This window comes from Cibotium barometz, chromosome 36 (genome assembly GCF_041138505.1).
Source record: "Cibotium barometz isolate CiBa-2024 chromosome 36, ASM4113850v1, whole genome shotgun sequence".
Taxonomy (NCBI): Eukaryota; Viridiplantae; Streptophyta; class Polypodiopsida; order Cyatheales; family Cibotiaceae; genus Cibotium; species Cibotium barometz.
In genome coordinates, this window is record NC_141081.1 from 31,045,518 (window position 1) to 31,073,074 (window position 27,557).

Sequence of the window (27,557 nt, forward strand, 5' to 3'; positions counted from 1 at the left end):
AATAAGACTAACAATCCTCTCCTAACTCAAAATTGAATAAATAAGACTAACAGTCCTCCCCTAACTTAAAATTTTGATTCCATTGTACATGTGATGTCTATTCAAACAAAATTGTTTGGCTACCTCAAATGAGAGAATGAGCATACCACTAAAGCATGGACTCCACCATAAAAGAGTGTATAGAGCCAACAAGGAGACATTGGTCAGTCACCTACATATGACAAACCAAACATGGTCACTCATCCAATTTCATTGTCAAAATAACTTAGAAATTAAAGCATTATAAATCCTTGATTAGAAAACTATTTTATTTGCTAAAATAATGTGCACTCTTTAAAGAAGTTTGTCATATTGTTCTTTAATGAAAGGACAAAGTATGTGGACCTTAATTCAAATATCATATTTATTTGACTAGTAATCATTGCTATTTTCATTTCCAAAACTAGGAACATTTTAATCAATTTGGAATCAACCGCCAACACACACACATATCCTTGCCTAGAAAAGTCAAAACATTTTCACCTTGATTATTAACTAAACTTTACATTTATCTAAGTTTTTGCATATTATCACATAATCCTTATGAAAGACAAGGGACATGGAATTTGTATTTATTTTTGTTGAGTATGAATGGTTTGTAAGGTAACATTCTTGGCTACCTACAAACAGCAAGCAATCTTTGAGCTTAACATAAACTGGATATAAGGGTGGGTTTTAGGTAAGATTGTTCGGTTTATAGATCAATTGGCACTTTTCTCTTGAGTTTCACATATTGTATTACTGGTTTGTAAAACACCATTTGTAGATGTCTTAAGACTTCAGTGAACAATATCATCTATTGACTCTTTCTCAAGGACCTGAGTAGCATTTTCTAATTCCTCGCCAAAGACAATGGCAAAAGTGGATTGCAATCCTCTGCTGTCAAGACTTTGAAACATGTGCAGTAACTAGACATGTGAATAAGGGGGTGTATGCATCAGCCTCTCCAAAACAACAATATGCATGCTTTTTATTAAGGAGTGCTTGCTCATCAGGTTTCTAGTGCACACTAGTGTGCATCCATTTGAAACAGTTTGGCAATAAACAAACTAAGTCTTGGAAGGGAAAAGCAAGTCACTAATGGTGGGTTTTTGTTGTGTATGACATTGAAATAAAAGCATTCACATACCCTTTAGTGAGAATTTGATAAACCTTACTACTAGAAGCAAAAATGTGCACCAAAAAGTAGTCTCATAAACACCAAAAAAGTAGTTTAAGAATTTACCAAGGCCTACTGTCCACAAGAAGAGCAAAACATTAGAGTCAAAATGGTACGGAATTGATGAATTTGGATGATCAAATACAGACCATGGGACAAATCAACCTGGAACAGTCAAAAATTTTAGAATGCCTAGAGCGTAAAGACAAAGTGATGCTAGTAACTGAGCGAAAAAACAATTTATGTTGCTATGTGGGACTATTATTAAAATGTTCGGCTGGATGTCAATATCACATGTTCTCAATGCGTGCACACGCTCTAATCAATGGCTTCATTCTTGTGCTGCACAAATGGCCATGCATGCTTACCCTAATTAAGGTATTGGAGATGCTAGGTCAAATACAAGTGGCTAGATAATGTAGCTTTGGGGAGGGGAAATGCCTCAAACTATGGTAAGATAATGTGGCTCGGCCAATGAGGTGATAGCGCAAGTGGTAAAGTCGTTTGTTTAGGACCAAGAGGTCCTGGGTTCAAAACCCCACAAGGTGCTTCCTCGGCAGCATCGTCTATGGGCAGGCGCCTACGGGGGGAATAAAAAAGATAATGTAGCTCTGGCAAGGGGAACTTGCCTCAAGCTAAGATGCCATGTGTACAGCGTAAGCCCAAGGAGCTATCACCGTCATACAATGCACGGTTCATCTTTATGAAGGTGACGGGGATCCTTGGGCATATTTGGCACAGACAAGCGCACACACACACACGTGTGAGCTACGTCAACCACAGTATTAGGCCAAACAACACAAAGAATTTCATTATCAACAATGGAACAACTACAGGCATCTAACCTCTCAAATTGACAGAATAATTGCATTTATTTAACAATAAACACGTACAACCAAGGAAAACACTAGAAAATGTTTTGAAAACTTCAGGGCATAAGAAAAAATACAAATTTCTGAAAGTCTGAAGTTCAGTAATTGACTCACTGCCCACTGGCAGCCACACACAAAGAATCACAACCCAAAAGAAAACCTAGTACATTGCCGCAGTGGCTAGAAAACCGCCTACAACAAAAGGCAAACACTGTACATGACCAAACAGCAGCATAGAGGTTCTACAAGCAGGCAAGCTGTCACACAAAGTATTTAAAGAGATGTATCACCTTTTCTCAGACACATTTCGTATTTGGTACCTCGGAAGATACTAAATCAGCACATATGTTCTTGCTGGACCGGTTGTACTTCATATGACTCTTGACAAGATGGCCAGCAGCTAGAGCTGACATCAAGGACAACTCTCCAGCCAGGACTGCTCCGGCGACTACCCTTGCTAGCTTCTGTGCATTTGCGCCAGGTAAGCTTACACTCGCTCCTTTCACTCCCAATAGGTTCAAACAAGCAGACTGGGATGGTAACTGTGTTCCACCCCCAACCGTTCCCACCTGAACATCAAGTTGTGCACAATTAACACACACCTACAACACAGGCCTGCATGTTCTCACACACAAACACAGTCATGTGCACATGAACCTGAAATTAAACTAAAAAATAAACACGAACTTTGTTCTCACCTCAATAGACGGCATCGTGACAGAAACATGTAAATCACGCCCACCATTGGTGGTCTCCATCATTGTAATACAGCTAGAACTCTCAACATTCTGCGCGGGATCTTGACCGGTGGCAAGGAAAACGGCGGAAACAATGTTGGATGCATGAGCATTGAACCCACCCAGGGCACCGGCAACTGCAGACCCTGAGAGATTTTTGATGATGTTGAGCTCCACTAAAGCAGATACCGATGTCTTTAACACCTTGGCAATCACATCTCCCTTGATAACAGCCTCACAAACCACAGACTTGCCACGCCCATTTATCCAATTCACACCTGTGGCTTTCTTATCTGCACAGAAATTCCCTGTGCAAGCATATCCCAATTCACATGAACTGACGAGCAGAGAGAGAGAGAGAGAGAGAGAGAGAGAGAGAGAGAGGTATTAACATCGGTAGAATGCAACACGAGGGCATATACGACCAACAGTGGGACTTGAGCAGAGAGGTAATAAAAGACAACTGGTAAAAGAGGAAACACGATCAAGTTTTGTTCTCACCTGACAAGCTCACAACATCCATGTCAGGAAAAACACGCTGCAAATATTCTAGCACATTCTGTACACCTTTAGACACCATATTCATTCCCATGGCATCTCCGGTTGAGCAACTGAAGCGCAAGTACAGATTGCGGCCGGCCAGGGCACATTGAATAAATTGTAGCCGTGCGAACCTGCTTGACCTGATTAATAATAAGACCCAAAATGGAAAGTGAGAAGACAAGGAATTATAGAAGCAGATAAGAAAAACTGTTTTGAAGTGCAAGCAGCAGTGAATAAGGAGGGAAGGCTGTAGGTTGAGAGGACGAGGAGTTTCGCGGGGAGGGGGGGGGTGAGGAAGGGGTGGTGATACCTGTTAAAAATAACACACAGCATCTCAAAGTTTCCAGCATCCTCGACGTAGAATTTCAACTCTGTGGCACGCTGAGCACTACCAAAGCGTACTGCTGGGGCCCTTGTCATGCCATCTTTAAGAATGACACTTACTGCACCACCCGACATGCTTATAGCCTTGCAACCGCGATTGGTGCTAGCCACAAGGCAGCCTTCGGTTGTCGCCATGGGCACCATATACTCATAGCCATCAAGGAAAAGGGGCCCCACAACTCCAACAGGGATTTGCACATGACCAATCACCATTTCACAGCATTGCCCCAAAACAGCTGAGTAGTCAAAACCTCCAAGAGGAAGACCCTCAAGAGACCTGCCACTGAAAATCTCTACTGCTCGTTTTCTGATTCCAGCAGCCCGTTCACAGTCCCCTAGATTTGCTTCCAAAGAGTGAGAAGCCACTGTCCCACAACTGACTGCGTATGCGATATCTTCATCTGCATTCTCACGTAAATCTTGACCTTTGAATTGCAATCCTGGCCCAGAAACCGGAGCAGTGAGAGGACCAGAATCAGACCCATTGCAATCTTGAACAAGCCCTTCTGTTTCTTCATTGAAGTCCCACTGTCCGTCTGCTGATCTGATAGCTTGCTGAACATAATCAATCCCAAAGAAACCCAACAGATAGATAAACGAGGCCATGACGACAATAATGGCAACAATATCCCCAAAACTCAAGATATGGAGGGGGGTAAAGGTTCTGATCTTCTTCTCTCCCCATCTTCTCAAGAGATAGTAAGTTGCGGCAAAGAAAAGAACAAAGAAAACCCTGTTTGTCAGCCACACCGGAAGTGGAAGGGCATCTGAGGCGAGAAGTCTCGTGTTCTTCTTGCTAGTTGGGTTCTTTTCCTCTAGAGGAATGCGGTCAAGAAACTCTGTTCCCATCCTGCCGGATGCAAACAGATCATAAAATAGCTGCTGAAGAGCTGCCATGACCGTGATCAGAGCAGTTAGGGCTTGTTATGAAAAGCTCAGATTCAAAAATTAACAATAATCTTGATCTCATAAAGCCTACTCGCAAAGCTTCCAAGAATCAATCATGCATGGCATACATAGGCTGCATGCTTAGACATCCACATTTTTGAAACAATGCATGGCATGGACAACATGCTTTGACAACCCTATTTGCACAATCAATGAACACAAACGTTTATGTGAATGAACCAGCCATCAACTTCATCATGCTACATGCTACGACATATATATACCTAGATGAATCCGAGAACATGCCCAAATTCACCTTATAAGCAAGTGCAATTTATAACCTCATGGTAGTCATCCACAAGACAATAAACCATCAACTCCATCATGCATAGTATGGAATAGATACTACGACATCCCCACTAACATCATCAGTGCCCAATAGTAGGTGAAGAACTTGGTATCAATATATTCTCCCACACACACACCCCACGCGTGCGCGCACACACACACACACATAAGAGCATACATTCATACAGAGGTCTGCGTACTGAGTTTCTGTTAGAGCTCCGGAGATACAGGTTAGACTCAGCCATAATGAAGCCTAGCACTAAGGATCATAACAAATAGAAAGAATTATTACAGCAAAAACGTAGTTGATAGGGCATATGCAACACTAAAGATAGAAAGAATTAACACAATATCAACTAGCTGCAACTTGGACGAAAACTTCACAATGTGACATTTGCATGTCCGCTAATACAGCATAAATATACCTACATGATCTAAGAAGATGCCCAAATTCACCTTATATATGCTACAACACCCCCACAGCATCTTCAGCGCCCGTGCATACATGCTATGGCATATGCACATCATCAGCACCCACAAGAAGGTGCAGGTTTATGTATAAAAGGATGTCCATCTTATAAATTTAATACAGCATAAAGATATACCTACATGATCTGAGAAGATGCCCAAATTCACCTTATATATGCTACGACACCTCCACAGCATCATCAACGCCCATGCGTACATGCTATGGCATATGCACATCATCAGCACCCACAAGAAGGTGCAGGTTTATGTATAAAAGGATGTCCATCTTATAAATTTAATACAGCATAAAGATATACCTACATGATCTGAGAAGATGCCCAAATTCACCTTATATATGCTATGACACCCCCACAGCATCGTCAGCACCCATGCGTACATGCTATGGCATATGCACATCATCAGCACCCACAAGAAGGTGCAGGTTTATGTATAAAAGGATGTCCATCTTATAAATCATATGTTTATAAAAAAGGGCGTCCCACTTAACGAAAAAAGGATACTATATTGTTGTTCATATCTGGGTTTAGAACCATTTCAGTGATGCTCTAAAAAGAGAGAGCTATCAGGGTTTCTAGGGATTTGGGGGGCGGGAAGGTGGGGGGAGAAGGAAGTACCTCAAAAAAACATAAAATTTGCTCATGTTGAAAGCAAAATAAACTTTCATTGATTCTTTGTGAGATGCCCACCACAATTGTCTGTATTGAGGCACAGATCTGCTAAGGTTTTCCAAACCACAGATCTTCCGGGGTTATCTAAATGGTCGAAGTAACATGAAAATTTCTTGTACAACAGTCTATGGTAGATCGCAAAAACAAAATCAATGGGTTTGCAGAAATCAACCCTTTCTTGTACACAACAACACAGTCTATAGTAGATCGCAAAAACAAAATCAATGGGTTTGCAGAAATCAACCATTTAAAAGAATGCAGAGAAATATATATGAAAAGCAAGGAAAATGCAGCAATGTACCTCGAGCAGAGTGCCGCGTTCGGATGAAAGAGAACCGGCCCAACAAACTGGGGTTTTGCAAAGCGAACCGGTTACCTTTTGGAGCAAAGCTGAAGTTGGTCCTTTTTTAACCAGAAAGGCCAGCTATAAAGGTTTGTTCCTTCCAATTATGTGTGGCGCCCACCTCTATTAGATAATTAGATAATATTATTTTCAGGGTGAGGGCAAATTAGAATTTAGAGGGCTTCCCTGTGTTGGGCAGGTGAACTAAGGCTGGGTTCACAAGAAAAGTACGAGCGATGACATGGCAAAAAAAACGGCTGGAGAAATATCCAGATCATCGATGTCCGACGGATGATGTGGCAAAAAAAATACGGTTGGAGAAATATCCATAGCATCGATGCCCGGAAAAGGAAACTACTTCCATCCAAGAGAGGTTTGCATCTCAAGACAATTACCCAAACCCACGGTTTGTTTTTCCAAGTTGCGGCACCCTACATTTGGCCCTCAACAAAATTGAAGAAAAATTTTGACCCCTCAAACAGAAGGTTAAAGTAAAAAATTTGGCAATTCTATCGAAGGGTAGCTTTTTGAGGAATTTTTTGAAAATTATTTATATTAAACATAAAATCATGCGTGTTATTATTAACGTTACGTTTTATTTAAAAGGCCTTGCAATCTTCCCAATTAACAAATGCTAGTTGAAATTGAAGCTACATAGTACATTTAACTTGGTCTTGCAACTTGCAAGTTTTGCAATGCCACTTGAAAGATATAGTAGCTATTCACATAGTGTAAGTGCAATGTCTCTAGTGGGTAGCTCATGGCCCATAAATTTGTCTACACGTCTTTTTGAAAGCCACAAGTGGCCTCCAACTCATTGGAACTAGTTTTACACCCCCTTTGGTAAGCCACACACCATTGTCATGCACCTCTAATGGTCTACCCTGTAAGATTCCTCCCCAGCCTCTCAGGATGTCTAGTATCTTCCCCTATAGTCAAATCCCTCTTCAGAAATATAAAAGATCTTGTTTTTATCCTATTTTGACCTAGAGAGAGATAGTCCAAAATTGAGATATTTTTTGATATAAAAATCCTCCTAGTGTCTAAAATGAATTCCCCTGAAACAGAAATTCAAAAAGAACTTTCCAATGTGCAATTGGAATTAATTGGAAATGGGTAAAAAGAACCTTAGCCTAAGGGTCTAGATTTCCAGAAATTTTTGGATTATGGTCCAATTAAGGTTCCTATGGGCCAATAAGATCAATCCATGTGTGGGGAGGAGATAAATCTAATTTGTAAAAGAAAAATATCCAAAAATGAGTAAATGCTCACATAAGATGAAGAGTTGACCATGTACAAGGGTTATTAGTAAAAAACTATGAGTATTACTAAAAAAATGAGATATTTTGGGTATAATGATTCCATTTTGACACATGTGTAAGGAAGGGGAGTCCCTTCAAGGAGGCGCCTACTTCACATGCTTGAATGAGTTTTAAACTCAAAAATAATGTGATATTTTTATCTCTCCTCTCTCTTGAATCAAACCGAATAAAAAAGGAACTAAACTAGGTCCAAATCTGGTCCAAATTCAACCAAACTGAATCTAAAAAATTCTAGAAAATCAGTTGGTCTTGGTTAGAGCCTCCCTCTCCTATAAATAGAACCTGAGTCCTTTGTAAAAAAACAGGAGAATTATACTATGCCAGAATTATGCCGAAATAATGATAATTTTTACTATTCTCTAAAATTCTCTCCAAATTGAAGAAATTGGAGCTTCCCTCCTTCTTCAATCTCCATTGGTGGCTCCATCAACATACCAAACCAATTGATTGGTTGGGGGCCTCTACCGTGATCAAAGAATCAAGCAATTTGTAAGGTAAAGGGTGAATTTTGATCTTTTTCTATAATTTCTCAATGTTTCTCTCTTCTCAATCCCTCTCAAGCTTGATAAGCTTAATTGAAAGGGCTTTTTAATGCTATTGAAGTTAATTGATGAATGGTAGAAAAGAAATACATAAATTCCCATTTATGCTTAATTTTAATGGTTTTTATGATTTTTGTCTTCTCTAAAATGAATATGATGTTATGCCTCATTGAAAAAAGGCATTCCCCTCTCTTCTTTAGTAAATCCAACCATTCTTTATCCTAACAATTAAGACAACTGTTGGAGCAGGGATTCGTCAGACCCAGTGTCTCACCTTGGGATGCGCCCGTTCTATGCATAGAAGGAAGCATATTGAAATTGTTATTTTGATTATAAAAGTGTTCTTGTCATCATAAATGATTTTTATGCATAAATGGATGCATAAAAGAAATTCTTTTATATTAAAAGAGTGATTTTCATCATAAATGATTTGTGTGCATAAAAGATTTTTTTATATTAAAAGTGTGATTTTCATCATAAATGGATTTTATGCATAAAGTAGATGCATAAAAGAAATTGTTTTATTATAAAAGTGTGACTTTCACCAGAATTGAATTTATGCATAAAAGAAAGTTTTTATTTTAAAAGAGATATTTTTCATTGGATTTAGTTTTTATGCATGGGAAGATGCATTAGAGAAATTCTTTTATTCTAAAAGTGTAATTCTTACTAAATTGGATTTATGCATGAAAAGATGTATAAAGAATTTATTTTTAATCCAAAAGTGTTATTCTTTCATCAATTTTGATCTTATGCATAAAGAAATCTATTTTTATTTCAAAAGAGTTATTTTCATCAATTTTGATTTTATGCATAAATAGATGAATAAAGAATTTTATTTTTATTCCAAAAGAGTTATTCTTATCAATTTTGATTTTTTGCATAGAAAGATGCATAAAGAAATCTATTTTAATCCAAAAGTGTTATTCTCATCAATTTTGATTTTATGCATAAATAGATGCATAAAGAATTTTATTTTTAATTCAAAAGAGTTATTTTCATCAATTTTGATTTTATGCATAAATAGGTGCATAAAGAATTTTATTTTTAATTCAAAAGAGTTATTTTCATCAATTTTAATTTTATGCATAAATAGATGCATAAAGAATTTTATTTTTATTCCAAAAGAGTTATTCTTATCAATTTTGATTTTTTTGCATAGAAAGATGTATAAAGAATTTTATTTTTAATTCAAAAGAGTTATTTTCATCAATTTTGATTTTATGCATAAATAGATGCATAAAGAATTTTACTTTTAATCCAAAAGAGATATTCTTATCAATTTTGATTTTATGCATACAAAAATGCATAAAAGATTTATTTTTATTTCGAAATGATTATTTTTATTGAAATTGAATTCATGCATAGATAGATGCATAAAAGATTTATTTTTATTTTGAAAGTGTTATTCTCATTAAAATGGAATTTATGCATAGTAAAATGCATAAAAGGTTTATTTTTAATTTGAAAGTGTTATTTTCCTTAAAATTAAATTTATGCATAAATAGATACATAAAAGGATTTTTATAAAAGTGTTATTCCTACTAAAGTTGTCTTTATGCCTAATTAGATGCGTAAAGAATCTTTATATCAAAAAATTAGAATTCTCTTACATTCTATAAATAGATGTGATGAGATGTGATAGGAATTAGATAGATGTAAATGGATGGATGGAAGTGATATGAATCAGATAAATGAAATTGGATGAATGGATGTGATGTCCTGTGAATTAGGATGTGAATGAATGGTATAGGATGTGAAGGAATGTGATGGCATGTGAATCGTGATATGAATGAATGATAAGGGATGTGAATGAATGACGGCATGTGAATCGGATGTGAATGGATGATGTGGTTTGATGTGTGAATGATGTAGATTAATGTGGATGGATATATGGATGATGTGGTTTGATGTGTGAATGATGTAGATTAATGTGAAAATGGATGCATGGATGTGGGTGTGGATGTAGATGTGAAAATGGATATATGGATGTGAAAATGTAAGTATGGATGTGGATGTGGAAATGGATGTGTGGATGTATGAATGTGAATGTGAATGTGTGAATGGGGATGTGGATGTATGAATGTGGATGCGAAAATAGATGTATGGATGTGAAAATGGATGTATGGATGTGGATGTGGATGTGAAAATGGATGTATGGATGTGGATGTGGATGTGGATGTATGAATGTGGATGTGAAAATGGATGTATGGATGTGGATGTGGATGTGGATGTGGATGTGGATGTGGATGTGGAAATGGATGTATGGATGTGGATGTGTATGTATGAATGCGGATGTGGAAGTGGATGTATGAATGTGGATGTGAAAATGGATGTATGGATGTGGATGTGGATGTGGATGTGGATGTGGATGTGGATGTGGATGTGAAAATGGATGTATGGATGTATGGATGTGGATGTGGATGTATGAATGTGGATGTGGATGTATGGATGTGGATATGGATGTGTATGTATAAATGCGGATGTGGAAGTGGATGTGGATGTATGGATGTGGATATGGATGTGTATGTATAAATGCGGATGTGGATGTGGAAGTGGATATGGATGTATGGATGTGGATATGGATGTGTATGTATAAATGCGGATGTGGATGTGGAAGTGGATGTATGTATGAATGCGGATGTGGAAGTGGATGTAGATGTGGATGTGTATGTGGAATAATGAATGCGAATGTGTATGTGAAATGATGTGATGTCGATATGAGTGAATGGACGAGATGTGATGACATGTGAATTGGGATGTGAATAAATGATACGTGATGCGAATGAATCTGATGTGATGAGATGGAAAATGATGTGATTGGATGAGAATGAGTACACATATGAATGGAATGTGGAATAAGTAATGTGGACTGATGAGGGATAATGTGGAAAGATGAGAGTTCATTATAGAAACTGTATTTGTGACCTATTTGTAAATGACTGTTTTACGTCAAGAATGCTGGGGAAGCATTTTGACCATCTTATGATTAGGGTCGTGGAGACCTAACTGATAAAGTTGCAACAGCTGGCGGAGAGTCAATGGAGGACGTCTCGCGTAGCATGGTCGGCCGAGGTCTTGACCAACCTCGGTTCAATTTAAATGGTGAGCTTCCGGTACGGTGGATGAGGGACCAAGGAAGCGACCTATGAGTGAAGCGCTAGGTGACCTGCGAAGGATCCTAGAGGGTGCTGACCATACGGTGCTCGGGCTCTTGGTCGCCGAAGATACCCACACGTGCGTCGTGGAAGATATTGGAACAAGGAGTAAGAGTTGTTTTCTGAAACCGGGCATGGATTTGGTTGATTGACTTTGCTGGTCCTCAACGGATGAGTCCATGGCTCTTTTATATGGATCTGTTGGTTGATCTTGCTGATCTTCAACGGAGATTCCATCTTGATTTTTATAAGTGATTATATTGCCGGTTACTATGAGCTAGGAACTATCGAAAAGGCCCCTGAGTGAACAGGTGGTGACCATGACATAATGGTTTCATTAAAGGATGGTTTTAAAGATAGCTGATGCTAAGAAAAAGGCAATTTCATATTGGGTGTGTAAGTGGCGTGACTAGTTTTATGTTTGCATGAACATCCCGGCTAGGGGGCCTGGGAACTCTTTTCCTTGGTACCCGGGACAAAACCTAACGAAATTCCGCTGTCTATCCGCTGAACTAACCCATGGGACTGATGGGGTTAGGCTGGATTGATGGATCCGTAAATCGAGACTCAATTTATGTTTTGTTCGATAGATGAAGTAAATTCCAGACAAAAATTGTTCTATGGAAAAGAATCAACGGTTGTGCCTCTCAATGGAAAAAAACGCGTTGGTCTCTATGATCCAAGTATAGTCTTTTTCCCTCATCTGACTATGGGACTTACGGGTTCGGTCAAATGAGCTCAGTTAGTTAAGGCTTTTGACTACGTTAGGGAAAAGTTATCCTGGTGGAATCGCCTGTGCTTTCCGGGCAAAGGAAGTTTTTTCGGGTTCGGTTTTGGAAAAACCGATGGATTAGTCTCTTGTTCGGAGCGAGGCCCTGAGTGTGGGACCCTGCCCCGCGCAAGAAGTGCTACTTCCGCTGCTAGCACCCCTGAATTTGTTGCGCGGTGGGGATAGGGATCTTACACACCCCCTTTGTTGACAGGGCAAAGAAAGCTTCCAAGTGTGTGCGGCCTATGGTTGTTGTATGCCTCGAGCAAAATGCATGCATTCCACCTTCACATTGGATAGCAACATGCGATGTCTCTAATGGAATCCATCATTGATGGTGGGAATGAGGAAATTGACAATCCAACCTGTGGAACAAATTCTTGAGGATGTTGCATAACACTTGGTAGGCAGCTTATTGGTAGAGTTATCTCATAATTGTTCGATTTCTAGATTTTAAGCTCTTTGAGGCAATAAAAGTCTTTAGTCCAAATAACTATGCACAAGATCACAAGTCTTGCTTTGCCAATGGGTAAGATATGGATGCATGTTTTGTTGGAAAAGTTTGCAAACTTAGTGAATGTGGAAGCATGTGAGATGCAATATGAACACTTTATGATCAAATTGAAGTGAGCATTGCTAGGAATAAGTATTCGTGTAGCATGGAAAATTTGTGATCATGATGAGGAGTGAGATTAAACCTATGGTGAAATGAAGAAGCTTTGGCATGCATGCCTAGTCATTGTTGCACATGGTAGATTGTGAGAGGGGTTTTTCAAATATGAACCAAATCTGAAGAGCAGAATCGTTGTTCATCAACTCATAACAGCCTTGCAAGTTAAAGAGAAGGAGAGGAGAATGCAAGGGTCTTATACACCTAAAGCCACTCTTGGTAGAGTAACTCTCTCTTGTGGAGAGCTAGGGTCCTCAACCTTGCCCCCTTCGTTTGGCACCATAAAGGAGATTTGCAAATGGGTGGCGAGAAAAGAGAGAGAGAGTTATGGAAAGCTCAACCTCTACTTCGATGCCATAGTGAGTGAGATTATGAGAGAGTAGACAAGAGAAAGAGAGAGGGAGAAGAGAACATACATCAACATCATCACTTCGATGCCATAGTGAGTGAGATTATGAGAGAGTAGACAAGAGAAAGAGAGAGGGAGAAGAGAACATACATCAACATCATCACTTACCCACACAATCCCTAAGCATGCATACAACAAAGAAGCATACAAGCAACTTCAACCACAAGAGCAAGAAGACTCAAGCTCAATGGTGAGAATGGGATTATGTCTTTTTTCATTAGTAAAAATGTCTTATATACAAGACTCATTTATACAATGCCCGGTCGCTAATTAATGTCCAGGGACCCAACAAGTTAGTCTAGGCTGATTTCCTAGTCTAAATGCACATTACCGACATTACACAAGTCATAAGGGCAGTGTTTGACTATATTCTGGCATTACACAAGTCATAAGCTCTCAGTGTTTTTGGCATTACACAAGTCTAAAGCTTGGAGATTTCCTATAATCATTTTACAACAAGATACAAAAATATGGCTTTAAGATGTTGCCATGCATTTTAGAGTAATGTTAGCCAATGTGGTTAACATAACCCCCTCCCTAATATTGCATGTGAGATCTACATCAAGATCAAGTTTGCCATCGACAAACTTTTAGCAAAAATTATCATGTTGTAAAAGCGACCAAATGAGCACGCTAGTGAGTGTGAAAAGAAAAAGTACAATCTTTGTTAAAATGCCGCAACCACATGAGTATGCGAGCATATGTGTGAAAACCATAAATGGGAAATTGCATCTAGTCCACAAGAAGCTACCCACCTCACTACCAAAAAATTTGGAAATCCTACTTCCTTACAAAAAGTGCTTGTATCTAGCCTCTTGAACCAATGATGTACCCAAGCTAGAAATTCACCCCTCTTGTCTCTACAAAAAGTGTGATGTAATGAGTCTCTAAGGCCATATGATGCACTCAGGCTGAAATTCATAGCCAAAGTAGCATAAAGGACAAAGTAGCCTAGCACAAGGATAGAGAGAGGAAGAGAAACAAAATTGTACCCAATCTACCATTAAGGGAGGGAAGTGCCAAAGTAGCACATGGGCCAAAGTTGCTCATAGCACATAAGGGAATGTAGAAAGTAAAAATTCAAAACAACATCTTGTAACCGATATCCAACCACCTTGAGTAGCCCAAAGATTTGGCACCAAGGGGGGGTGTTCAGAAATGTGGTGCCAAAGAGCACAAGGAAAATATGGAGTGAGTGTGAGAAGCCACATGCAAGAGAAAAGCTAAGTTTTACTCTCCTCATATAAAAGAAGCACATTTCAAGCATTGGAATACAAGCACAACATCTCAAGTTTTTTTTATTTTTCTTCTAGCTGCTTGTGATGTGCTTATCTTCATTTGAGATTTCCTCTTTAGAGACTTTTAAGTGCTCATCACTCAAAAGAGGATGACTCATCTTTTGTACTTTTCTTTTTCTTTGTCTTTTTCAATTCTTCATGCCCCCAAAGTATGCTTTCCATAATTTCTAGGGAAAGTTATAATTTTACGATTGTTTATTGTATTGGAAACATGTATAGAAAGGCAAGGGCAAGGGTTTCAGTAACCCTAATGTGTCTAAGGAGAAGAAGAATTAAAAGGCAAAGTTTTCTACTGCAACAAGCATGGTCATGTGATCAAATCATGTAGACTAAAGGAAGAAGATGGCACTTTTTGAAGCCTTTACAGGAGTCCGTGAATAGTGGTAAAGTGGAATTGGAGTTATTTATGGCAATAGAAGAAAACTATGCAAAGGGAGAACATTCCTTAACATTCGATAGTTTATAGATCATCAACAATGGATCATCCCGACATATGATCAATCAAAAGGGATGGTATACCTCCCTTAAACCTATGGGAGAGTCTATCCTAGTAGTAGTCAAGAACGATGCCAAATGCCCAGCCATGGGCTTAGGTACTAGTTCTTTTGTTTCTAGTGATGGTGATACAAAGAAGTTGTCTGATATCCTTTATGTGCTAGACATCAAGAGGAATTTGTTTTTTATTACGTCCGTAATAGTTGATCGTGTCTTTGTAATCTTAAAAGAGATGCAAAGTTATGGGATTTTGGAACATATACCAACATTTTCAAAGATGTTAGATGTGTGTGAAGCTTATATAATGAGCTAGCAACATCAGCATACATTTTCACAAGAAAGCAAGAACCATGCAAAGGCCTCTCTAGAGCTTGTACATGTAGATCCTTGTGGTAAAATGCCAACCACAGCATTGGGTGGTTCTTTCTACTTCTTATTACTCATCAATGACTTTACTAGCAAGATGTGGGTGTACTTTGTTTGGGATAAGGCTAGCAACATCGGCATACATTTCACAAGAAAGCAAGAACCATGCAAAGGCTTCTCTAGAGCTTGTGCATGCAGATCTTTGTGGTAAAATGCAAACCACAACATTGGGTGGTTCTTCCTACTTCTTGTTACTCATCAATGAATTTACTAGGAAGATTTGGGTGTACTTTATTTGGGATAAGGCTAAAGCTTTTGGAAATTTCAAAATATGGCATAGCTTGGTAGAGAATGAGGCATAAAAGAGTTTGAAGAAGTTTTGAACAGATCGAGGAAGATAATTCACATCAATTGAATTCAATGCCTACTATAAAGAGCACATGATCATGGAGGATAATTCAAATCAATTGAATTCAATGCCTACTATAAAGAGCACATGATCATGGAGGATAATTCAAATCAATTGAATTCAATACCTAATATAAGGAGCACATGATCAAGAGGGATTTGAAATTTCTCATACTTTGCAGCAAAATAATGTTGCAGAGTGCAAGAATCGCACAATTTGTGGAGATGGCATGGATTATGCTCAAAGGCAAAGGAATGCATAATTCTTAAGGATCATTCACCCCCATAGCTAGATTGATCACTATTCGCATAGTATTAGCCTTGGTTGCTCATGCCAAGTGGCCCCGCTATTGCAAAGGGATGTAAAGTCAACATTTTTAAATGGCCATCTCAAGGAGGTCGTCTATGTGTTACAGCCACTCGAGTTCAAGATACCTAGTTCAAAAAATAAAGTGTGCAAATACCATAAGGCATTGTATGGGGGCTGAAACACACCCCTCAAGTATGGTACCTAGCAAATAGATGCTTCCTTTATAAGTATTGGTCTATCTAAAAGCCTATTAAATGAAAATTTATATATTTTCTTTGAGCTGACAGGTACATGATCAGTCTTATATGTGGACGACCTCATTATATAGGGAACCATGAAGAGAAGATCCGGCACACACAGGAGCATTTGAGTTCAAAGTATGAAATGACAGACCTTGGGCTTATACATTTTTATTTGGGGTTGAGGTTTAGCAAGACATTAGGAATTTTTTGGACCCAAAGAGGGCCTCTTGGATTAACTTTTGATTAGGAATGGACCATTAGGAAGAGGACTGGGTGCACATTTTTGACTTCTTTGACCCTAGGGGGCCTAGGCTTTGGTTAGCCTAATTACTACTCTTGTCCCCCTACCTCTTGGGCCCAAACTTAGAGGTCCCCCCACCTAGAATCGTGCATATGAAAAACCCTAAAAATTGAAAATTTTTAATTTTTTCCCAAAAGTGTGTTTTCCCTCTCAAACTTCCCCCCAACATACTCTAGGTTTGGAAAGCTCATTTTGAACCTCTTTCTTCCTCTTCTAAGCTCTCCATTGCTGCAGAAACTCCATACCTCTCAAGCTCTCCCTCCTTGTTAAGCTCCCTCTCCCTCTTTCTTCCTTTTCTAAGCTGTCCATTGCTGCAAAAACTCCATCCCTCTCAAGTTCTCCCTCCGTCTCAAGCTCCCTCCCTCTCAATCTCCCTCTCTCTCTCTCTCTCTCTCTCTTAAGCTCCCTCCCTCTCCATTGCTGTAGAAACTCTATCCCTCTTTAGTCTACCCTAGGTTCAGGAAGCCTATTCTCAAACTCTAACCCTCCATTGCTACACTAAAAACCCTGAACTTTCTCCCCTCTCCACTCTTCTGTTGGTAAAACAAGCTTTTCTTTTCCCTTCTTCTCTTTTCTTACCACCATGGCCTCTTCCAGTAATGTGAGAAGACCTAGGGAGAAGGTGGAAGAGCTTGTGCTGCATAACACAAGAGATGAGAATGGAGTTTGGGCTCCAACAAGATTCAGGGTTGGGGCTTGGGTCTACATGCAGCCAAGCTCTAAGGGACCACATCAAGTGCGTCAACTGGGGAATATGCTATATCATTGGAAGGGGCGGCTATAAGGCTTCAAGCATACTAAGAAGGAAGGACTGGTTGCCATAGTACAACATATGTATACCCTTGGAGACTTGTACATTCAAGGCCAATGACCAAGGTTTCCTTCAAATTGTCAGTGTAAAATAAACACAGCTTTAATAACATGCTAATATTGGATTTTTTGTTTCTAATTTTCTTATGATTCTCCATTTTCTTATGTCTCTGCAGATATTTTTCCCTCTAATTATGTTGAGGAACAACCATTACAAAGCCTCACTGGAGTTTTCTATGCTATGCATGCATCCATTGGAGAGGCAATGTTTGTATCTCAAAGCCCAAGTGATCTTGTACAGAACAATATCTTTTTCTTTTCTCACTCATATTTTGTAGATAAAAAACCAGGTTTATTTGGCAAGCTAGAAGAGATCCCCAACTCCCCTCTTAACAATCCCGAATGGCCCAAACCTGATGCTTGGACCATCTTATGCTTAAAGTTTAAGATAGTAAGTGATATCAAGACATCACTCAAGTTTTCAAAGGCATCTAGGTCAGTAGGGATAAATTGGTTTTGTCCTTTACATGTTTTTGTGCACATGTTCAATTCCATGCCAATGCACCAAACAAAAATAATGTATATTTGTAAGGAGGTATGGTCTGACCTCATTCAAGAATTACTAGGAGAGGGTTGAGGGGTCATATCAAGGTGATGTGTACAAGTGCAAAGTAGTAGATTCTACAATGTCTTTCAGGTTCTTGAAGGCACGCTCTATTTTGTACATGCATCTGCACTACCAAAGATGGATGCAAAAGCACGGGACATGGATCCCACTTCAAGCCTCAGAAGAAGAAATTATGCCTATTGAGGTAGCTGTGATGATGCAAAATGGATGGATTGAGCGAGTGGCAGCAAGCAAGCATTGGAGCCTAGCAGACCTGCGTCAACACTTTAGCATCATGGGCTTTGACAATGTGGAAGAGTCAAGTTTCAAGTTGATGAGAAGAAAGGTATATCTGATTCCACTACATGTCTAGAGTTAACCCTTACACTTTCTGGTTATTGTGCCACTTTCTATATTTTTACAGATTGGGAAGCGTAAGGAGGGGACAACCATGGTCTTAGAATCATGGCAAATAGGGGACCTTGAATTTTTAGTAGCAAGGTGCATAGCCCTACCAACACATAGTAGGCATGTGGAAGAGCTTGAAGATGAACTGAGTATATGGGAAAATAGCCTCTGTTCTGATGCACGTGAGGGGCAAGAGTTTCAGGATCGAGGTGAAGGCAATGACAAGCTTTCAAGTCAACAAGGAGATGGAGATCAACATGAAGTAAATGTCACAAGAGGGGCAAAAAATGAAGACATTATAACAATTTTGGATTAGATGACATGCTTGTAATTTTGTAGCAGGCTCTTTTTTAACTAATCTTTATTTAATTGAAATCTTAATATTTTACAAACTGTAATTTTTTTGTCTAGCGGTCTAGTGTGAAAAGGCCAAACTTTAAATTTTAATTATAAATAGCCAAAGGTGCCTTCTTTCTCATTTTCACGCGATAGAAACCAAGCTCGAGCTCACACTATCTCTTTGCATTCACATGGCTACCCACTTTGACTTCTGTGAGTTCCTCTCCACCATGCAAGAGCGAGCTCTTTGTCATGTTCTCTCATGAAATCAACTTTGAAAAGTCGCTCGCCCTTGCGTCCCAACATTATGAGATGCAGATACATGGAGCAATACTTGGCTCCCCACTCCATCTCCTTTTCCCATTGCCCCAATGGATCGATGGGTGCCTGTTGAGCTGCTTAAGTACATTCAACAATATGCCCGCCCCTACATCCACAGCGCCTTGAACGCTTCATCAACATCTGCATCCCCGCAGGAGCTTACTGTACCTTCAATAAGCAGGAAGTGAAGAGATTGGGGAAGGGCAATTTAGGAACTAGGTTCCTCTCGTGGCTCGCCACTTTTTGCGTTCCTCATCAACGGGGATGAGGATTCGGATGAGGAGGTAGAGATGCCTGCATTGCAGTTGGTAGGGTATTTGAGGGATGACAAGGAACTGAAGGCAGTAGGAACGAGTCCTGGTGTAGAAGAGCAGCTTGCATCAGAGCACTTTCCAGAGGGTGCACAATCTGCTGCTGAACAGTCCACTATAGTAGAAGATGCGGGGCCATCTTCCCCACACCAGGAGAGCAAGGTGCGGCCAGAGTTTGAGATCAATCTCTTGAGCACCATTGTGGTGGAAGGTGAAGAATACTTATTTTTTCATGACCTTGAAAAGACAGCTGGCTTGAGAATGGATGAATGCCTGGGCATTATATGCACACGATGTGAGGTGGACCTTGATATGTCCAACCTCGGTCCTCACCTAGATAGTGCTATATTACCCCTTGGAGAATCTATCGCGCAGAGACAGTTGCTTTGGTCAAGGAAACTGTGGTTGAGATCGCGGAGCAAGCCCTAGTTCCAAAGGAGGAATTCACAACCTTACAAGACAAGCTAGAGGCTGAAAAGAATACCCTTGTTGTTGGAGCAATGGAGGAGACCAAAGCACTGAAAAAGGATGAGGCTAAGTCCTCGATTGACCTCTCCGCCCCCACCAACACTTTAGCAAAAGAAGACATTGAGCAAGAGGTAATAATCGACCTTTTACAACCTAGAAACATTTGTAATTATGTATAGGAAAATATTTTTATTTTTCCTTTGATTGCAGAGGGTGGTTGAAATTGACGCATTTGCTGGGAGAGGCGGCGGCAGCAGAGACCAGGCCAAGGTCCATGGACATGATGCTGCGTTGGTGCATTATCTTGGTCGACTTCCTGTGGATGGCATCGCCATTATCCATAGGGACTACACCCCTCAATCTGCCTTCACACTCTTCTTTTTGAAAGCCCTCTCTAAGGTGCTCTGTGTAGCCTTTATGGCACAGAGCACCAATTGTATAGTTCTAATTAAAAAATCCCTTGCCTTCGATGTTTTTGGTTCTGGATTTAGGGGTAAGCTTCTTGCTCATATAGGTATAGCCAAAAGCATAGGCATAGAGGATCCTCAAGAAATAGCCCAATCACTCCTTGAGCACACTCTGCCCAATAACAAGAGAAGGAAGCTCAATATTGTAAGAAAGCTTTTGTAAAGATGATGTATCATTTCTTAATATAATTTTTGCAAACTTATTTTCATCAAGTATATCATTGTTTTTTTTAGTTTGTACCATCAATGTTTTTGTGAATGCATAAAAAATGACCCTAGGAGCCTGGGGGAGTAGTGCCAGAACAGCTTCCCCAGTCCTTCTCAGGAGCAATTCTGATGCATTGGATGATAAATAATGTATTTTTACACATGATTAAAGGTATTTTTATCTTGTAAATTACTGTTTCTCATAATCAATGTACTCAACTTGATTATAAATGCATCAAAAATGATTTTGAGTGGCTGGGGGAGCAGTGCCAGAACAGTGCGAATTTTGAGCCTGCACCGCTGCTGTAGAGTCCAAATTCGCACTGTTTTGGCATAGCTTCCCCAGCCCTCCAGGAGCAATTCTGATGTATTGGATGACAAATAATGTATTTTTATACATGATTAAAGATATTTTTATTTTGTAAATTACTGTTTTTATAATTAATGTACTCAACTTCATTATAAATGCATCAGAAATGATCCTGAGTGGATGGGGAAGCAATGCCAGAACAGTGCGAATTTTGAGCTTGCACCGCTGCTGCATAGCCTAAATTCGCACTGTTCTGGCATAGCTTCCTCAGTCCTTCAGGAGCAATTTTGATGCATTGGATGACAAACAATGTAATTTTACACATAATTAAAGCTATTTTTATCTTATAAACTATTGTTTCTCATAATTAATGTACTCAACTTCATAATAAATGCATTATAAATGATAAATGTCAGAAATGATCCTGAGTGGCTGGGGGAGCAGTGCCAGAACAATGCGAATTTTGAGCCTGCACTGCTGATGCAGAGCCTAAATTCGCACTGTTCTGGCACAGCTTTCTCAATCCTCCAGGAGCAATTCTGATGCATTGGTGGATGATAAACACTATATTTTTACACATGATTAAAGGTGTTTTTATGTTATAAACTAATATTTCTCACAATTAGTGTGCTCAAAGAACAATGCGAATTTTGAGCTTGCACCGCTGTTTACAGAGCCTAAATTCGCACTGTTCTGGCATAGCTTCCCTAGTCCTCCAGGAGAAATTCTGATGCATTAGATGATAAATACTATATTTTTACACAGGATTTAAGATGTTTTTATCTTATAAACTATTATTTCTCACAATTAGTGTGCTCAACTTTATTATAAATACATCAGAAATGATCCTGAGTGGCTGGGGGAGCAGTGCCAGAACAGTGTAAATTTTGAGCCTGCACCACTGCTGCTGTGTTGCAGAGCCTAAATTTGCACTGTTCTATCATAGCTTCCTCAGTCCTCCAGGAGCAATTCTGATGTATTAGATGATAAACACTATATTTTTACACATGATTTAAGGTGTTTTTATCTTATAAACTGCTATTTCTCACAATTAGTGTGCTCAACTTCATTATAAATGCATCAGAAATGATCTTGAGTGGCTGGGGGAGCAGTGCCAGAATAGTGCGAATTTTGAGCCTGCACCGTCGTTGCAGAGCCTAAATTCGCACTATTCTGGCATAGCTTCCTCAATCCTCTAGGAGCAATTTTGATGCATTAGATGATAAATACCATATTTTTACACATGATTTAAGATGTTTTTATCTTATAAACTGCTATTTCTCACAATTAGTGTGCTCAACTTTATTATAAATGCATCAAAAATGATCCTGAGTGGCTAGGGGAGCAGTGCCAGAACAGTGCGAATTTTGAGCCTGCACCGTTATTGCAGAGCCTAAATTCACACTGTTCTGGCATAGCTTCCCCAGTCCTCCCAAGAGCAATTCTGATGCATTAGATGATAAATACTATATTTTTACACATGATTTAAGATGTTTTTATCGCATCAGAAATGATCCTGAGTGGTTGGGGTAGCAGTGCCAGAACAGTGCAAATTTTGAGCTTGCACCGCCGTTGCAGAGCCTAAATTCGCAATGTTCTGGCATAGCTTCCTCAATCCTCCAGGAGCAATTCTGATGCATTGGATGATAAACACTATATTTTTACACATGATTAAAGGTGTTTTTATCTTATAAACTACTGTTTCTCACAATTAGTGTGCTCAACTTCATTATAAATGTATCATTATAAATGTATCAGAAATGATCCTGAGTGGCTAGGGGTGAAGTGCCAGAACAGTGCGAATTTCGAGCCAAGAGTATTTCTGATGCCTTAAGTGACAAACTTGCACATGATAGACACTCCATGTTAAACAAAAATGACATCGAGACATGGTAAGAGAAACTTAAAATTTTAACTATCAAAAGGTTACAAATGAAAGCAGATATGGTAATCCTCTTTGCATGTATTGCAAGGAGGTTGGTGTCTTCAAGAAGCCCAACAAGGTAAGCCTCGAAGGCTTCTTGCAATGCTTCAAGGGCAATCCTCTGCACACGGAATTCTGTTCTATATCGTTGGAGAATCTCCTTCACTGTGTGAGCAAAAGGGGCTCTTCTTATGAGCAACTCACTGTTCCTCTGATAAAACTTGATTTCTTGTAGAGCCCTATGCCCTTGGCGCATCCTTCTCCTTGGAGCTCTCTGTGTTGTGTTAGTGTGTTGGCGAGGTTGGGACTTCCTTGGCTTGAAGAGCTTGACCTTTCTATGCTTGCGCGCATTTGCAGGAACCTCCTCTTGGTCTCTCTCATAGTCTGAATCCTCCTCCTCTTGTTGCTGTGGTACCTGTGTATCAAAAGTTCCTCCTAGGTAGGGGACCGTGTCCTGGTAGTAGGTCTTGCCACCTATGGTGCTGCGCAATGTAGGAATGTTTTTACCAACCCCGTCGAACTGCTCATCATTGGCCTCTCTGTCTTGATCTCTGGGGTGGCTGCATTGTGGGGTCTTCTTCACACGCTTCCTCCCACTATAAGGGCATGCATGTGTGTGCACTGGTGTTGCTGTGGGAGGAGGGTTAGACTCTGGTGATCCCATTGGGAGTGTCCTAGAATCCAAGGGGTCACTGTCTTCTGTGGTGTCACCACCAATATGTGGTTGTTGGGTGCCTTGCACTGTGTTTTGTGAAGGCATGGTAACACATGCGGTGTTCTTGGTGCATGCCATATCCATGTACGACTATGCTAACATGGTGATGTGCTGGTGTCCTTACGTGGGTGTCTACGTAGATCTTGAGCTCAAGCTCTCTAAAAAAGTGAAATGAAAAGTGAGAGAAGGAACTATTAATAGATTTTTAAAGGGAAAAGAAACCTAACTAAACTTATTTTCTTAGCCTTATTACATCTAGATTTATGCTGGTGTGTGCACAACCCAACGCCTCCCTTGTCTCCTCATTCATGCTGCATGCCAAGCACCATCCTATGGGGAGCATTGGGGATGGTCTGCAACCATTCAAGCCGAGCATGACTTTTTGCAGCCTTGCGTGCCGCTTGCGCAAGCTTAGATTGTTGGGCCCGCTCCCTAACCAATACCCTTCCAAAGGTTGTGCGATAAAACCAATTGAACATCTCTTGTAAATAGTTTGTACGTGTTCCTCCTACAGAAGCTCCACCTCCATGTCTTGTATTTTTGAAATAAACCCCTCTTGCTTTATAATGTGATTTCTCCATCCCTTGGGTACTCCACATGTCGAGCGATCCATACTTGTTCAATGAAATACGCACCATGCGCATAAACTATGTGCTGTACACATGACAATAGAATTTAATTAGAAAAAGTCACCAGTTTATTTTTTTATTGTACAACTTACCATATAGTGTGTTACTTTACTCTCTCCCCATGCACCTAGCACACTTTTGGTGAATTCTATGATATGTTGTTGGAACGATGCTTGTTCTTGGGCAGTTGTGCTACTTTGATTCATAATACGAACCATGTTATTGAAATTTATCCAAAGCTATTTGCGCATATTTACAAGAGCTGGCATTGGACAATCTACATTTGTGGTGATTGCATACAGGTCTCTCCAGAGTCCCCAAGTCTTCTTTGAATTCTCTATGTTTGCTGGCTTCTCCAAAAATCTCCTTTCCTTTGATCCAGTCATGGAGACCTTTTGAGCAACCTCGTATGACACACCAGAGGCCTGCTTATTCACTCCAATTTTCACGTTTCTGCCATGGCAGCCCAGAGAATTCAGAAGATGCTCTAATTTACCAAGGGCTGCAACTTTCCTCTCTTGTGTAGGCATTGTGAATGCATAATCGATATGGCACTTAAGCAATCGATCAAAGATTCTCATGAATGCATGAAGTGTGCAAAAGTGAATATTCTTCAGTGGAAAATTAATGATGGGGCAACAATTTGAATTCCTATTTGGTTCTCCTAGCATATCACGAGACATGACACCTTCCACCCATCTTGCATTTGGTTGTTCCTCATCTTCATCATTAGTCGACTCGGTTGGATCTACTGCATCTTCTTGTTGCTTCTTCCCTTTCTTGGGACCTTTTGAGGCATCCTTCTCGATAGAACCAACCTTCTGTATACCCTTTCCATTTGTCTTTTTCTACCTAGGAATATCAATTTGAGCATTGCAGTATGGACAAGGCCATCTTGATATGTCGCGCCTTGAGCACAACCCATCATGCATTTAATTGTCTTCAAATCTCCCCCAAGATGCCAATCCAACCTTGAACTTTCCTATGTTTTCTACATCTAAAAGTTGACCATCAATTTGCTTTTTGATTACATCTGTTATCCAGGGAGTCCTTTCAAACATCCATGTCAATACCTCATGTGTCTCCTTCGGTACCTCGAATGCACCAAGCCACCAGACCTCTTTCTCAGATTGCACACTAAAACTTGGTTTGGTAGTCTTTTCCCATGCACAAATCATGGCCTCATTCATGAGTGTAATGCTCATACGTTCTAGCTTCCGACCTTTCACAATTTGGCACTCATCTAGCTTGAGCACAAATGAAAGTGTGCTCCCCAAAACTGCAAATAAACGGTAATTTACAATATTCAAAACAAAATAATCGTCTTCATTTTCTACTGAAAAACATGAATAGTAGCAATTGCAAGTTCTCACCTTCTGGTGAGAGACCATAGAACTTTACCATAGCTTGTTGTAGTCTCTCAATATGAACAAAGATGTTATTGTAAACATCATAGTGAAATTCTGTACTTGTTGTCTTGATTTTCTTTCTGCTAGACCTTGTGTCTAAATGTTAGTGTGTCCTCAATGTGAAAATTGTCCTATAGCTCGCTGCACATCATCATTATTGATATGCTTGACATTGTGAATCACCTTGAGTGTAGGAAAAAAAGTGCCATGTTTCCTTGTCTTAGAAATACATCTTTTACAACTTGACGGATTGCTTGGTACACTTTCATGCTGATTCTAGCCGCATCACAAGCATGTTGAATTAATGAAGAATCGATGGAGGTGGTAATCTCGCTCACTACATTGCTGACAATAGCTTGGCGTATTTTTAGGATGATGAGGGTCAGTAATAATTGAGAGAATATTCTTGGTATTCAGAATGGCTTTGACCAAATCCTTCCATCCCTCTTCATTAGAACCATACACCTCTTGGAGAAAATTCCTGGCAGAACACAAATCATGACTATTTTGTTTAAATCACTGAGTGCATAATGAAAGTTTATGTTACTTACTTTGTTGTACGAATCCTTTTCTTCCGTGCTCCACCTTTAAATGCAAGCCAATGTCTTTTTGCGTTCATGAGCACCATTTGGCATTGCTTTGAGTCGTTTGATAAGTTCCTCTAGCCTTTGAATCTTTGCATCCTTCTTCACATTCTCTGCGAGGAGCTCTTTCATTTTATCTGATGATGTTTTAAGTCCTTCTTGACATTGTAAAAGGCTGAATTGTGATGCTTGCAATTGAGATTGGAGAATATGGGTTTGTCAAGCTCCACTTGTAGTCAATCTTCTGCAGTATCCTAACAAGCCAAGCTCTCCTTCACCAACAAATTGCATAAAAGATGATAAATTACGGAAAGGAGGGTTTACTCTTAATGGAGGGTCAACTGGATAGAGATGCCCATCAACCCAAAGATCTACATTTTTCTCCTTAGCTATCCTACGAGCTTGGAGAGATTGTGCATCATTAGGATGAGTTTTTTTAGACCTGCCATACTCTTCAGGAATACGAATGTGTAAATCAACCTTCCGTTTTCTAGCTTCACAAGGGGCTATACACACAGCTTGCAAAGGCTCCATAGCTAAGCAGAGGAAGAAGCTAAAGCAAAGAGAGAGAGAGAGATTGTTAAAACTTTGCTGTTCTGCAGGTTTAACACAAATCCGTTTTTCTAAGTAGAAAATGATCTTTTTGATATACAAATATACTAACATGGAGTTTTTCATCAATAAATTACATTTATGAGAAAAATTAAAAATAAATAATTTTTAGGGTCCCCACAATTTCGGGATCTGACAGTTAGTTATGTTTATGGAGTTGTGGGGACTTGACAGTTAGTTATGGATGTACTGGCTTCTGACAGGCTTCTGACGTGACCCTTGAATTACAAGCTTTTTGGAGGGAAAAATTTATTTTCATCATACATATTGGTTGGGTGGTGTTTTTTCCACCTCAAAATGTAAAAAAATAAAAAATAAAAATTTTCACTTTTTGGGACCCACCTAAATACGAGAATGTTTTGCTGATGTGGAAGGGAGATATGGTGGGAGTTAATGAGAAAGGAGATTTCAAACTGACAAGAAAGATTTAATTTATAAAGAGTGAAGATAAAAAATTCAAAAAGTAAGAGAATGTATGAGAAAAGTCAAAAAGTAAGAGAGAGAGTATGAGAATATTCCCTTTAAAAAGTGAAACTAGGGGGGTATGGCTGATGTGGCAAGGCAAAAAATAGGGGGGTATGGCTGATGTGGCAAGGCAAAAAATAGGGGTCATCATAGCCTTTGTCTCCCTTAAGCCCAGCTTTTTAAGCTCTAATCCCTTAAAATTAAGAATCCT

General features: G+C 39.5%; 1 protein-coding gene across 2 annotated transcripts; it reads right to left on the reverse strand.

Moving 5' to 3' along the window:
- Positions 1 to 2,100: 2,100 nt before the first annotated feature.
- Positions 2,101 to 6,567, reverse strand: LOC147617784 (3-hydroxy-3-methylglutaryl-coenzyme A reductase 1-like). Of its 2 annotated transcripts, none has more exons than XM_086776019.1 (5): positions 6,429 to 6,567; positions 3,661 to 4,624; positions 3,309 to 3,490; positions 2,769 to 3,115; positions 2,101 to 2,639 (listed from the first exon to the last, which is right to left on the reverse strand). In XM_086776019.1, exons 2-5 carry the CDS (start codon positions 4,581 to 4,583, stop codon positions 2,367 to 2,369), a joined length of 1,725 nt encoding a protein of 574 aa, XP_086632145.1. In that variant the 5' UTR covers positions 4,584 to 4,624; positions 6,429 to 6,567; the 3' UTR covers positions 2,101 to 2,366. The 2 variants fall into 2 exon arrangements, with proteins under 2 accessions (XP_086632145.1, XP_086632146.1); XM_086776020.1 differs by lacking the exon at positions 6,429 to 6,567 and adding an exon at positions 6,074 to 6,333.
- Between the last annotated feature and the right edge of the window lie 20,990 nt (positions 6,568 to 27,557).

Excerpts from the sequence above, each read along its gene's own strand:
- LOC147617784 (XM_086776019.1), bottom strand. The coding sequence starts at position 4,583 with ATGGGAACAGAGTTTCTTGACCGCATTCCTCTAGAGGAAAAGAACCCA. Across the intron at positions 3,116-3,308 it reads GGATGTTGTGAGCTTGTCAG|GGAATTTCTGTGCAGATAAG; the intron begins GTGAGAACAAAA and ends ATGCTTGCACAG. Across the intron at positions 2,640-2,768 it reads TCACGATGCCGTCTATTGAG|GTGGGAACGGTTGGGGGTGG; the intron begins GTGAGAACAAAG and ends CTTGATGTTCAG.